Raw genomic sequence first — 14,243 nt, forward strand, 5'->3', positions numbered from 1 at the left:
CTGTATACACGCGTGCTCTGGTGATCCAGAGAGCAGAAGCGACAGGTGGGAAGGGTCCCTCGGGGTCATCCGGAGGAGCAGGAAGCCACGAAGGCCAAAGGAAAGAGGAGACGCAGGAGCGGGGTCGGGGGCGCGAGAGAAGGTTGCTGCGGGGAGGGGGCGGAGGAGTCGTCCAGGGGAGGATCTAGGGGCGTGTCGCGGGGGCGGGGACGGTAGTGTGGGCGGGGTGACGCGCTTCTCCACGCTCACCAGCTGCGCTGCATCTTTAGCGAAACTCCTTACTGGGACCATGTCCACTGTGGTAGCTCAGTCGCTGCATGTTTTTGGTCTTCGATCCCACGTGTCCAACAATGTGTTCTTCTTCGATGAACAGATCATTATATTTCCTTCAGGAAATCACTGTGTGAAGTACAATGTGGATCAGAAGTGGCAAAAATTCATTCCAGGTAAATCTCTTTCCAATATGACACATACATAACCGTGTATGCCAAATATAACCCCATAATACCGACACGACGATTGAAAGGAAACTTTTTTGGCCAACTTGAATATATATATAGTTTTATAAATGCATAGATTAATGAATCACAGATACATAGTTAAAATCACATGTAAAATCATGTTAATTTAAAAGTACTTTTTTTCACTGTGATTTAATGAAAAAAATTCTTTTAAAGAGTTTCATGCATCTTCAATATCATTGTCTTTGTCGTCACCAGGGCCACTTTTTGAGTTTTCTAACAGTTTTCCAGAGTACACCACTTTCATGACAACACCTTTTGAACCCATGTATGGTGAAGACACTGGAGATTTCAGCCCAAGTCACACATAACCGTTTGTATACTGTAACAGTTGGTTTTGTTCGCATTGGTGCTGCTAATAATATACATGATTTCCACAGCTTAACCACCTACTCTCTTTTTCCACTCTTTTTTGCACTCAACATGTTTTATTGTGACTTGCATACAAAAGACTGTACACTACATATATGTAATATTTAAAGAACTATAATAAAATGAAGATCTGTGAACCCACCAACAGGAGAGCAAATAGAACATTACCAGTTCCAGTGTTTCTCCCTGACTTCATTCTTCTCACACATGCAGACTCTCACTCCATTCTGGACTTTGTAATTATTCCCTTATTTCTCTACGTAATTTTACCACATCTCTATCTGTGTGGCCTTATGTAAGATATCCTTTTTCTTTGTGCTCTTCACCAGCTTTATATAAATGTAACCATAGTGTATGTTTTCTGTGACTTGCTTCTTTTTTTCAACGACATACTTTTTTTTTTTAATTAATTAATTTATTTATTTATTTTTGGCTGTGTTGGGTCTTCGTTGCTGCATGCGGGCTTTCTCTAGTTGCGGCGAGTGGGGGCTACTCTTCCTTGCAGTGCGCGGGCTTCTCATTGCAGTGGCTTCTCTTGTTGTGGAGCACGGGCGCTAGGCACACGGGCTTCAGTAGTTGTGGCACGCGGGCTCAGTAGTTGTGGCTCGTGGGCTCTAGAGTGCAGGCTCAGTAGTTGTGGCACATGGGCTTAATTGCTCCACGGCATGTGGGATCTTCCCGGGCCAGGGCTCGAACCTGTGTCTTCTGCATTGGCAGGCGGATTCTTAACCACTGTGCCACCAGGGAAGCCCTCAACGACATACTTTTGAGATTCATGCATCTTGATACATATTAACTGAATTCATTTTATTACTCATAGGACTCTAATTCTCAAGTATATTTATCCATTCTAGTGTTGATGGACATTTGAGAATGAACTTTTTTTTGCTATTTCAAATGATGCCACTATAAACATTCTTGCACACATGTACTCATCCACTTGTGCAGAGATTCTCCAGGGCACACACCAGGACTAAAATTACTGGGTAATGTGGCAGTACCAATTCACACTGCCATTCCTCCACAACCTCATCCCCCTTTGCTATCTTTCTAGTTTCTACTTCCTAATTTTTGCTCATCTGATGCTTGAGAAAGGGTATCTTATTGTGGTTTTAATGTGCATTTATCTAGTACTAATGAGGATAAAAACTTTTCACACAGTTAAGAGGCTACTCATTCTGTGAAATGTCTTAAGTCTTTTATCCATGTTCTGTGTTTTTGGGGGGTAATTTTCTTACTGATTTATGGGCACACTTTATATTTTCTGTATGTTAACTCTTTGTCAGATATATATATATAAAACAAATAATTTCTCCCAGTTTGGAGCTTGTGTTTTCTTCCTCCTTATGGTATCCTGATGGACAGAAATTCTTAGTTTTAATGAAGTCAAATGTGTCAACCTTTTCCTTTTTGTGTCTTGTTAAGGAATCATCCCTTACCCCAAGCTTATTCTGTATTATCTCTTCAGTGCTCTATACATTTGCCTCTCACCTTCTAGGCTCTGGGTTAGGAGGGTGCTGAGTGTGTTAGGGGAATAGCAAGGAAGCCAGTGTGGCTGGAGTGGAGTAAATGGAGGAGGAGTGAGAGGTGAGGCAGAGTAATGGGAGCAACGTCACATGGGCCTTGAGGTCAAGGGCTCCTACTCTGAGTGAAGTGAGAAGCCAGCGGGAGGGGGGATTCTGAGCAGAGTGACATGATCTGACATGTTTCAACAGGTTCCTTCTGGCTACTGTACAGAGAATAGATTTAAGGAGGGGCAAGGGAGGAAGCAGGAGACCAGCTGAGAGACTATTGCTATTAATACAATCCAGGTGAGAGAACATGGTGGCTCGCAGCAGGTGGCAGGCAACAGGGTGGTGAAAAGAGATCAAAGCCTGGCTGTGTTTTGAAGGTGAAGGTGACAGGTTTCCTCATAGACCTGATGTAGGTGGAAGAGAAAAGGAAAAAGCAAGGGTTTTGGCCTGAGCAACCAGAAGGATGGAGTTGCTGCTAACCGAAGCAGGAAAGACTTCAGAATGAGTAGGCTTTGTGGAGCGTATCAGGAGGTTAGTTTTTGACATGGGAAGACTGAGATGCCTGCTAAATATGCAAATGGGATCCTAAGCAAGCCCTTTGATGTCAGGTCTGGGTTCAAGAGAGAGAGAGGTCCAGGCTGGTGATAGAAATTTGAGGGTCATCAGCATGGAGGTGAAATATTAGGTCCTTAGAATGGATTTGATCCCCCAGGGAGTGAATATGTTTATGAAAGAGAAGGTGAAAGATTGGGCTCTGGGGCCCTCCTACATATAGTGCCAGGGAAATGAGGAACAACCTGCAAAAGAGTCTTTGGAGGAGTAGCCAGAAAGCTAAGAGGAAATCCATGCAAGAGGTGAACATATTTCAAGGAGGAATCAGTCACTGGCTGGGTTAAAACAATGCAAAAGCATTTACAGACTCTGCAGTCAGTCAGCGTATATCGGTGGCAGGCGCTGGTGATTGAAAGAATGAATAAGCAAGAAAGCCAGACCAGGAGCTCTCACTATTGTAGTGGGGACAGGTATGTATTCAAATGAGCGGGACTATGTAAATGAGCAGCACACCTGCTAGGCCAGGTACAGCCCTGGTACAAAAGCGCAGAGGAGGGAGTGAACTGTTGCCCTTTCCGTCCTCCAGGCAATCTCATCTACGTGCACACTTTCAACTCCCCGCCGTGACTTTTTAAAAATTTTTTTTCTAAAGGCCAAAAGTAAATATTTCTTTTATTGTTTTATACAGTGTTTGTTTGTATACCAACTTTTTGTTAACTGTTCCTTCTTGTTTCTCCATCTTCCTTTTTTTCTTTTTTTTTAATTTTTACTGGGGTATAATTGATTTACAATGTTGTGTTAGTTTCAGGTGTACAGCAAAGTGAATCTGTTATACAAATACATATATCCACTCTTGTTTAGATTCTTTTCCCATATAGGCCATTACAGAGTACTGAGTGGAGTTCCCTGTGCTATACAGTAGGTCCTCATTAGTTACCTATTTTATATATAGTGGTATCTATGTATCAATCCCAGTCTTCCAAATGATCCCTCCCCCTGGCTTACCCCTCAGTAACCATAAGTTTATTTTCTATATCTGTAACTCTATTTCAGTTTTATAGATAAGTTCATTTGTAGCCTTTTTTTAGATTCCACATATAAGCGATATCATATGATATTTATCTTTCTCTGTCTGACTTATTTCATTCAGTATGAGAATCTCTAGGTCCATCCATGTTGCAGCAAATGGCATTATTTTGTTCTTTTTTTATGGATGAGTAATATTCCATTGTATATATGTGCCACATCTTCTTTATCCATTCCTCTATCTATGGACATTTAGGTTACTTCCATGTCTTGGCTATTGTGATAGTGCTACAGTGAATATTGAGGTGCATATATCTTTTCCAGTTATGGTTTTCTCCAGATATATGCCCAGGGTGGGACTGCTGGATCATATGGTAACTCTATTTTCAGTTTTTTAAGGAACCTCCATACTGTTCTCCATACTGGCTCTACCAGTTTTCATTCCCACCAACAGTGTAGGAGGGTTCCCTTTTCTCCACACTCTCTCCAGCATTTATTGTTTGCAGATTTTTTTTAACATCTTTATTGGGGTATAATTGCTTTACAATGTTGTGTTAGTTTCTGCTGTATAACAAAGTGAATCAGCTGTATGTATACATATATCCCCATATCTCCTGCCTCTTGCGTCTCCCTCCCACCCACCCTGACCCACCCCTCTAGGTGGTCACAAAGCACTGAGCTGATCTCCCTGTGTTATGCGACTGCTTCCCACTAGCTATCTATTTTACATTTGGTAGTGTATATATGTCCATGCCACTCTCTCACTTCGTCCCAGCTTACCCTTCCACCTCCCTGTGTCCTCAAGTCCATTCTGAACGTCTGCGTCTTTATTCTTGTCCTGCCCTTCTTCGGTTCTTCAGAACCTTTTTTATTTTTTTTAGATTCCATATATATGTGTTAGCATACGGTATTTGTTTTTCTCTTTCTGACTTACTTCACTCTGTATGACAGACTCTAGGTCCATCCACCTCACTACAAATAACTCAGTTTCGTTTCTTTTTATGGCTGAGTAATATTCCATTGTATATATGCACCACATCTTCTTTATCCATTCATCTGTCGATGGACACTTAGGTTGCTTCCATGTCCTGGCTACTGTAAATAAAGCTGCAATGAACATTGTGGTACTTGACTCTTTGAATTATGGTTTTCTCAGGGTATATGCCCAGTAGTGGGATTGCTGGGTCATATGGTAGTTCTATTTTTAGTTTTTTGAGGAACCTCCATACTATTCTCCATAGTGGCTGTATCAATTTACATTCCCACCAACAGTGCAAGAGGGTTCCCTTTTCTCTACACCCTCTCCAGCATTTATTGTTTGCAGATTTTTTGATGATGGCCATTCTGACTGGTGTGAGGTGATACCTCATTGTAGTTTTGATTTGCATTTCTCTAATAATTAGTGATGTTGAGCAGCTTTTCATGTGCCTCTTGGCCATCTGTATGTCTTTGGAGAAATGTCTATTTAGATCTTCTGCCCATTTTTTGATTGGGTGGTTTGTTTTTTTGATATTGAGCTGCATGAGCTATTTATATATTTTGGAGATTAATCCCTTGTTGGTTGTTTCATTTGCAAATATTTTCTCCCATTCTGAGGGTTTTCTTTTCTTTTTGTTTATGGTTTCCTTTGCTGTACAAAAGCTTTTAAGTTTAATTAGGTCCCATTTGTTTATTTTTGTTTCTATTTTCATTACTCTAGGAGGTGGATTGAAAAAGATTTTGTTGCAATTTATGTCAGAAGTGTTCTCCCTATGTTTTCCTCTAAAAGTTTTTTAGTATACGGCCTTACATTTAGGTCTTTAATCCATTTTGAGTTTATTTTTGTGTATAGTGTTAGGGTGTGTTCTAATTTCATTCTTTTACATGTAACTGTCCAGTTTTCCCAGCACCACTTATTGAAGAGCCTGTCTTTTCTCTGTTGTATATTCTTGCCTCCTTTGTCATAGATTAGGTGACCATAAGTGCATGGGTTTATCTCTGGACTTTCTATCCTGTTCCATTGATCTATATTTCTGTTTTTGTGCCAGTGCCATACTGTTTTGATGACTGTAGCTTTGTAGTATAGTTTGAAGTCAGGGAGCCTGATTCCTCCAGCTCCGTTTGTCTTTCTCAAGATTGCTTTGGCTATTTGTGGTCTTTTGTGTTTCCATACAAATTGTAAAAATTTTTTGTTCTAATTCTGTGAAAAATGCCATTGGTAATTTGATAGAGATTGCATTGAATCTGTAGATTCCTTTGGGTAGTATAGTCATTTTCACAATACTGATTCTTCCAATCCAAGAACATAGTATGTCTCTCCATCTGTTTGTGTCATCTTTTATTTCTTTCATCAATATCTTATAGCCCCATGACTTTTATCTCAAATCTGTATTTCAGTCCAAACATCTCCCCCAGCTTTCATCATATCCAGCTGCCTGCTAGACCTCTTTACCTGAAAGTTCTACAGTATGTACCTCACGCACAATATATCCAGAATGGAATTTATCATTTCCTTTTTTCTCCCTCTTTCCTTAAGCACCTACTTTGCCAGCTATCCAAACACATGATAAGGATATGATTACAAAAATAAGCTAGTCCTAGTATAAATATCCCAGAACCCAGTAATACACACATAAATGAATACAATGGATAAGTGAATTTAATACAACATAAAGGTGGCATTAGTAATTAGTGCTGAGATAACCAGTTAGGTATTGATATTTGGGAAAGGGGAATCATCATGAACCTGAGATGGATTAAAGACTTAAGTGCAAAAAAAAAAAAAAAATGAAATCATAAAAAACTGGAAGCAAATAAGCATGATTAAATCAGAAATATTTGCATGGACTATTTTCAGTGAAAAACAGTGGACGTGACCTTCACCATGGCCCCTAGCTCCCTTAGCCTGTGTTCCATCCCAGTTGTTACCACCACTCCCATCACCAAACCAGAAACTTAAATGTCATTCATTGCTCCTCTCTCTCCATCAGCCCCTCACCCTGCCTTCACTGAGTCCTCCTGGTTTTACCCCTTAGCATTTCTCTAACCTCCTGTTCCCATCACCCCTACTGCCTTCCTGTTGCTCATTACTGCCTTGTGTCCCGATTTTTGAAATAACCTGCTGAAGTTTCCTTCCCTCCAGGATTGTCTTCCGTACAGTTGCTAGAGGGATCTTTCTACAACACACATCGGACCTTCCTAAAATTTCCCAGGGCCTTCCCATTGGCCTCCCTGGTAAAGTCCAAACTCTCACGCAAGGCTGTCAGTGACCCAAACCCTGGGTTCTTCTCAGAGGTGCAGGTACTCCCTGCAGCCCTTCCAGAGAAGCCCGCAGGCTGGTCCAACTTGTTGTGGCTTGTGTGACGCAGCAGCATGGAGTCCATCGTGTCACTTTCTAGCACAGCTTCCCCTGCCTCTCTCACCCGCCCTGCCCGGGGCTTGTATCAGGCCAAATTACTGTGACGCACAGCCTGGGGCCCGTGATGCTTTTAGGGACCCAAGAAAATATTTTAATTTTAATTTATTTTAAAATCAGGAACAAATGAATATAATACTAGTGAATCCAGCATGGATTATATTCTTCTTTAAACCAATGAGTCATAAAGTATAATTTTTACCATATTTTAATGGAGGAAGGGGCCCATGAAAGCAGAAGTGCCTAGGGCCCATGAAAATTATAATGCAGACCTGATTACATTACCCAAATAAAGCATTTGCAGTTTAATCTTTACATCAGGCTCTGCTCTCTAGAGGCCCATGGCCTTCATTCTCACGCTTGTTACCTCATGGACAAGAAGAGTGCTCGACCACCAGATATCACCTCTTTATTCCTGAAAAATGGATAGAATGCATCCCTCCTGGTTTTGAAGGAAGCATGGGCTTTACCATAAAGCCCATTCAGCAGACCTCTGCATCTGTCTCTCAGCCAGAATGTCACATAGATCACTTAACTGCAAGGGAGGCTGAGGAATCCACTGGTTAACATCCCAGCCTGGAAAGTGGAGGAAGAGTATTGAGTGCTGACTGCTCAGGGCATAAAGGCCTCTGATCTGACCCTACTGCATGCTCCAGACCCATCTTTGGTCACCCCTGGCTCACAGGGGATGCTCAGCCATCTCCCACCATGTGCAGTTCCCCCTCCGTCTATACCCTTTCTCACATCCACACCTTTGCCCTCCCTGACGTGCCCCACCCCCCCCGCCACACTTCATCTTCCTTCAGGAATCCTTCCCTGACTTCTCCTCCCACCACGGCCTCAGTGAGGTGCCCATCCTAGTTATTTTCATAATAGCCCAGACACGTTGCCCCGAGGGACACAGGGATTGACAATTACCTGTTTCTGCACTTTTCTCCTGTTGCCTCGGCAGTGCCCACCACGGTGCCTGGTTCATGCTGAATCTTGGTGAATGCATGATCTCCCCTCACCAGCTCCTCTCCTTTGTTTGCAGGCTCAGACAAGAGTCAGGGCATGTTGGCCTTGTCCATCAGTCCCAATCGGCGATACCTCGCTATCTCCGAGACTGTGCAAGAAAAACCCGTCATCACCATTTATGAGCTGTCAACCGTCCCTTGCCGAAAGCGCAAAGTCCTTAATAATTTTGACTTCCCAGTTCAGAAGTTCATTTGCATGGCTTTTTCTCCAGACTCCAAATACCTCTTGACCCAGACGTCACCTCCAGAGTCAAACCTTGTCTATTGGCTGTGGGAAAAACAGAAAGTAATGGCCATCGTTAGAACTGATACTCAGAACAATGCTGTCTACCAGGTACCACCCAGCATGACAAGTATGGTACAAATTATTAAAAAATAGTACAAGCTGTCCCTCATTGAATGCTTTCTGTGTGTCAGGAATAGTGCTAATTTCTTAAAATGCATTTTAAAATTTGCCTCACAACACCATATAAGGTATGCATAACTATTGTCTCTGTTTTAAAGATGAAGGAACTGAGGCTCCAAGAACTTAGCAGGGCCAGGACTCCCTGACCCTGGGGGCTGTGTTCTTCACTTTGGGCCAGAACTGCTTTCTGGTCCCAGGTCAAGCCCAGAGGCGGGTTGATCAAATTTACTGTCTCTCCCTGGTCCTGGCCTCTTCCGGGCAGCATTGCGGGGCAGTGGGAAGACTTCAGGAAGGTGGTGTGAAGTGGTAGGTCTTTAGGAAGCTGTCTATGAAATTGCACTTACGTGGGGAGCAGAAGTTTCTATCGTGGTTTGAGGGCAGAATGAAGAGGATGTGTCTGGGGGCTGGTTGGGGCCCAAGGAGGCTTTTCTTGGAGCAATCAACCTGGTCTAGGATCTAGTGCTCAGTTTTCCAAGTCCAAGCACTCAGTTCTGTTCACGTTCAGAGATATTGGCTAGTCAGCATCTCGGGCACAGACTCCGTTATTCTCACAAGAGTCTGGCTTGTGAACCAGCATGTCACAACCAGAACACACAGCATTTATCCAGTGTATATCCTCCCTGGTAACAGAAGAGTCCTTGGGAGATGAAATTAGTAGTCAGAAGGTTGCTTGGTGATCACGGAATCAGAGCAAAGGCAGGTAGAGCCCGAAGATTATTTCACCCAGGTCACAGTAAGGCATGATATGACATCCTATTCAGAGCAGGGAGCACCTCCTCTCAGATAGATCCAGGAAACATTCATTGGATGCCCGCTCTGAACCCGGCACTGGGGATACAGAGATGAAAAAGCCACAGCCCCACCAGGTGCTCACCATCCAGTGGAGGTGACAGGTTGACTGCCCATGACTGTGCATTGGGATGAGGGTAGAGATAAAGGAAGTTTAGTCCCTGACATGTGGTTCCTTCGCCCTGAACAGGGCACATAAACCTGCCAAACCCTCATTTTATGCTTCCAGCTGAGCCTTCATTCCATTTTGTTGGCACAGAGTTTGGTGACTGTCAAGACCTGCTCATCTTGCTTTTTGGCCTTTGTCAGATGACTTTTGAAGGTTTCCTAGGTTAAAGACTCATGGGCTGTACAAATATAATGGATATAGATCTGTCCTCTTGTCAAGTATGGTCTTAAAATTATATGATTTAGTGATGTTTAAAGGATCCTATGAGCTACCTGGGATAACTCGTAATTAGTAAAATGGGAAATAATGCCATCAAGTTTAATTTTATATATCTTTTTCTTTAATTCCTTCCCATTTTACAGGTGAGCTTCAATCCCCAGGATAACACTCAGATTTGTGTCACTGGAAATGGGATGTTTAAGCTTCTCCGTTTTGCTGAGGGAACCCTGAAGCAAACTAATTTTCAGAGGGGAGAACCCCAAAACTATCTCGCCCACACCTGGGTGTCTGATGACAAGATTGTTGTTGGCACTGCCACAGGCAGGCTCTTCCTCTTTGAGTCTGGAGATCAACGCTGGGAGACAAGTATCATGGTCAGGGAGCCCACCAGCGAGACGAAAAACCTGGGGGTGATCCAGGAATCCGAGAGGTAATGGCGCCCTCTGGTCAGGAGCTCTTGGAAAAATACACTCATTGTGGTAATAGCATTACACCAAAAACAGCATTCTTTAAAAATCACTCCTATCCCCTCTACCTTAAAAATCAATGCTTTTCATTTTCCCTCTGGCTTTCTAGTGTTCTTCCATATTCAAGCACAAATTTGAAAGTTATGACCGTAACCTAGATACAATTCTTTTTATTTTTATACCTAACCTCATTTTATAAACGTTTTAGTATGACTAGTCTTCAAAACCACAGATTTTCAAAAATATGTTTTCTAATGGCTGCCTGATTTACTGAATCAATTAAATAAATGTCCACCAAACCCTTGCAGTGTGCAAGGCATCTTGCCAGGTGCTGGGGACACAGGTCCATAGGACCTTACAATTCAGTGGGAGGCACCAGACCAACAAGGAAGTGCAAGGAAATGTTGTCAGTCAATCTGACAAAGCATATGGGCTAAAGTGGGGGGTCAGGATAGAGCTGTCAATTTTACCTCTACTGCAACCAATAACAGTCGTATCTCATCCATATTGGAAAGTACCGTTGTGTGTTCTAGACACTGCCTTAAGCACTTTATATATACCCTCATTTGAGTCTTACCTTAAAAAGTATATATTATTATCATGCCCATTGTATAGATGAGGAAACTGAGCCTGAAAGAGGTTAAGTGCCTCACCCAGTATCACAGCACTGTTAAATGACAGGTCAGGATTCAAACCCAGATCTGTCTGACCCCAGAGCCTGAGCCCTCAACCACAATGGCACACTGTAGATGCCTCTTCCTCAGTGACTTTGGGTTCACCCATTTTCACCACCCTCCATGCCAATGATGTCTCCTTTTTTATCGTGATTATGTTGAGAACTTCCTTAAGACCATATGCCCTCCAGTTTTCTGGGTTCACCATCCTTCAGTGGGTCCAGGGCTCCAAGAATAAAGCCTCAGACTCCTGAACACATCCCTGCTGCTCGGACCCTTCTTTACATCTGCAGCATCAGCTCTTGCCTCTGTCTACCGCACATGCTTCGTGCACTCTCCTGCTCCTGGGCTTGGTCTGCCCCCACCCCGACCCCACTCCCCTGGACATAGACACATGCCTGACACAGTCCTCTTTTTCCTTCACATCTCAGCTGGGAGCTCTCAGCCTCTGCTCATCTCAGATAGGTGGTCCTCCTCTGTAACTGTCCTCAGAAAACCCTTGTTAGCTGCTGACTGGATGCTCCCATCCTACTCAGCTGTCCTTAACAGTCCTTATCACATGCCCCCTAGACCATCAGCTTCTCAGGGCAGGAACTGTGTCAACTTATTTACCATTGTTTCACAGAGCTGTTAACACAGCATAACTCCAGTAAATGTTATATGAATGAATGAATGAATGAAAACATGTGTGAATGAATGAAAGAGAAATAATGGAAGGAAGGGAGGAAGGAGAAGGGAGGCAGGGAGGAAATGGAAACCTGGATTCAAATCTCAGCTCTTGGGACTTCCCTGGTGGTCTAGTGGTTAGGATTCCATGCTTCCACTGCAAGGGGCACAGGTTCGATCCCTGGTCGGGGAACTAAGATCCCACATGCCTTGCAGCATGGCCAAAAACAAAAACAAAACAAAACAAAACAAAACCAAGTCTCAGCTCTTCCCCTTACTAATTTTGTGATCTTGGAAACAACCCCTCTGAGCCACTTTTTTCCAAACAACAAAATGAATATGATAATGACAATGAAAACAGTGACCACACAGGTTTGCGAGACTTCCACATAAATGCATAACCTTCCATCTTCCAGGAGCTCGGGTAGCATTCCCAGCCAAAGGGGAGCATTTGGGCCATGGGAAAGGGGCTCATGCTGGTTTCTCCCACACCCAAGGACAGCCCTTCTTTCTCATCCCTAGCAGGATTCATCTCCTTGGAATCGTCTCTGTTATCTTTACATGCTGTCTTCTTTTCCAGCCTGATCGAATTTCCGACAATCACCTCCCCAGCCCCTTCCTACGAGCAGGTCGTGATGGCCGGCAGCCACCACCAGCTGTCCCTGCCCCAGGTGTCTGCCATCGCAGCCTATTCCAAGGGATTTGCCTGCTCTGCTGGGCCAGGGAGAGTTCTACTGTTTGAGAAGATGGAAGAGAAGGAGTTTTACCGTGAGAGCAGGGAAATCCGGGTAAGGAGGGGAGGAAGAAGCAATACTGGGGTCCGACTGGCATTTGTTCTCTGGCAGCAGAGCACTGACAGGGAGTCTGATGCGGGGAGAGGGGCTGAGGGCTGAGCCATTTGTCCTGAGGGGAGTTTTAAAATGGGTTGGACAGAATTGGGGTATAGAATTAGGGAGATCCGGATCTGACTCCTGGGAGAGAGCTTTGGCAAATTCTGTTTTCTCTTTGAAGTTCAGTGTTCCCATAATGTATATTGATATTTAATGTCAAGAAAACTACCTGGTACACAGCAAGCATTCAGTAGATATTTGGGGAATAAGTGATACACACTGTTGTGGAGAGAGAGCTTATCTGGTTGGGGAAGAACCATGAAGGTTTCAAGGTGTTTGAGGATAATCTTTGAGGAAGGGTCGTAGAGGATGGATAACATTTGACAGGAAGAAACAGATCAGGAATTCCAGGTGAAAGGAACAAATTAAGCAAAGGCACCACTGACAGGGAGCAGGTGGTGTGTTTGGGAGACGTCTGTTGCCCAGTGGAGGGACCTGAAGTCACTTGAAGGGAAAGAGAGGAGCTAAGGCTGGTGAAAGATGGCAAAGCCAGCTAGTGGAGTGTGTATGTAAACGGGCAGGCATCCTGCTTTCAGTGAGGAAGCATTATGCTTCAGAAAAGTAATCTGCCGTTGCTGCATGGTGCGGGCAATTTGGGGGCATTGGATATGAAGTGGTTAAATACACAATGAATGAGTCACACTTGACTCTGAGGTTTACTGGCTGAGTGACTTCACATGAGTTGCTGAATCTAGCAAACCTGTGTCTCTTTGTTAAGGAAATAGCCTATCCCTTGTGGTTATCGAAAGGATTAAACGACATCTGTGTAATCACTGATGCAGTGCCTGTGCTTGATAAATGATACTAGTTATTGCCACCGTTAGGAATCAGTTCTGAGGCTTTTTTGTTACTGAAGCGAAAAGGCAGTGAGGTCTAGGATCACAGCAGTGGGAAGCAGAGAGAGCCTTTGTGAAGGTTAAGTCTGTAGGACGTTCCCTGAGCAGATGTGGGAGCCCAGAGATAAGGAGCTCTCAGGGAGAATGCCCAGGCTCTGTGCTGGATGCTGGGAAAGGATGCCACAGCACGAAAACTAGAGGTGAGAGCAAGGTGGGTGGGGGCTCGGGGGGACCACTGTGAGTTTACTTTGCCTATAAAGCAGGTCATTCTTTTGTGTGCTTATTCATGTAACAAATATTTATTGAGTGTTTACTATGTGCCAGGCTCTATGCTCGGGGCTGGGATACAGATGAGAAGTAACCACACTAAGACTTGTCCTTAGAGCTCAGTCAACAAGTAAACAAGCAAATGTGAACAGATTGTTGGATGAGATCAATTCTGTGACGAAAATTAAACCAGGAAAGGACAGGGAACGAGAGGGGCTTCTGTTCTAGAGAGAGTGACCTGGGGAGGCCTCGCTGAGGAATGTTGACATTTGACCAGAGACAAGGATAAAGTGAAGCAGTTGGATATGTGGTTTAGACCTTGGGAGTGAGATCAATATATCCACCACACCCACACACACACACACACACACACACACACACACACACCCATAGTGCTTGGCTTGTATCTGGCACGTAGTCAATGCTTTATTTTCACTATTTTAAGTATTTATTATTGTAATTACC

The 14,243-nt window shown here is 43.7% G+C and overlaps 1 protein-coding gene across 1 annotated transcript in view; it reads left to right on the forward strand.

Moving 5' to 3' along the window:
• The first annotated feature begins 289 nt into the window (after positions 1 to 289).
• CFAP57 (cilia and flagella associated protein 57) overlaps positions 290 to 14,243 on the forward strand; it is a 75,946-nt gene continuing 61,992 nt past the window's right edge. The window contains exons 1-4 of the mRNA XM_007164632.2: positions 290 to 446; positions 8,413 to 8,729; positions 10,122 to 10,408; positions 12,366 to 12,573. Of these exons, the coding sequence (XP_007164694.2) occupies positions 290 to 446; positions 8,413 to 8,729; positions 10,122 to 10,408; positions 12,366 to 12,573 (969 nt within the window). The remainder of the gene's footprint in view (positions 447 to 8,412; positions 8,730 to 10,121; positions 10,409 to 12,365; positions 12,574 to 14,243) is intronic.

The sequence above is a fragment of the Balaenoptera acutorostrata genome, chromosome 1 (assembly GCF_949987535.1).
Source record: "Balaenoptera acutorostrata chromosome 1, mBalAcu1.1, whole genome shotgun sequence".
Classification (NCBI taxonomy): Eukaryota; Metazoa; Chordata; class Mammalia; order Artiodactyla; family Balaenopteridae; genus Balaenoptera; species Balaenoptera acutorostrata.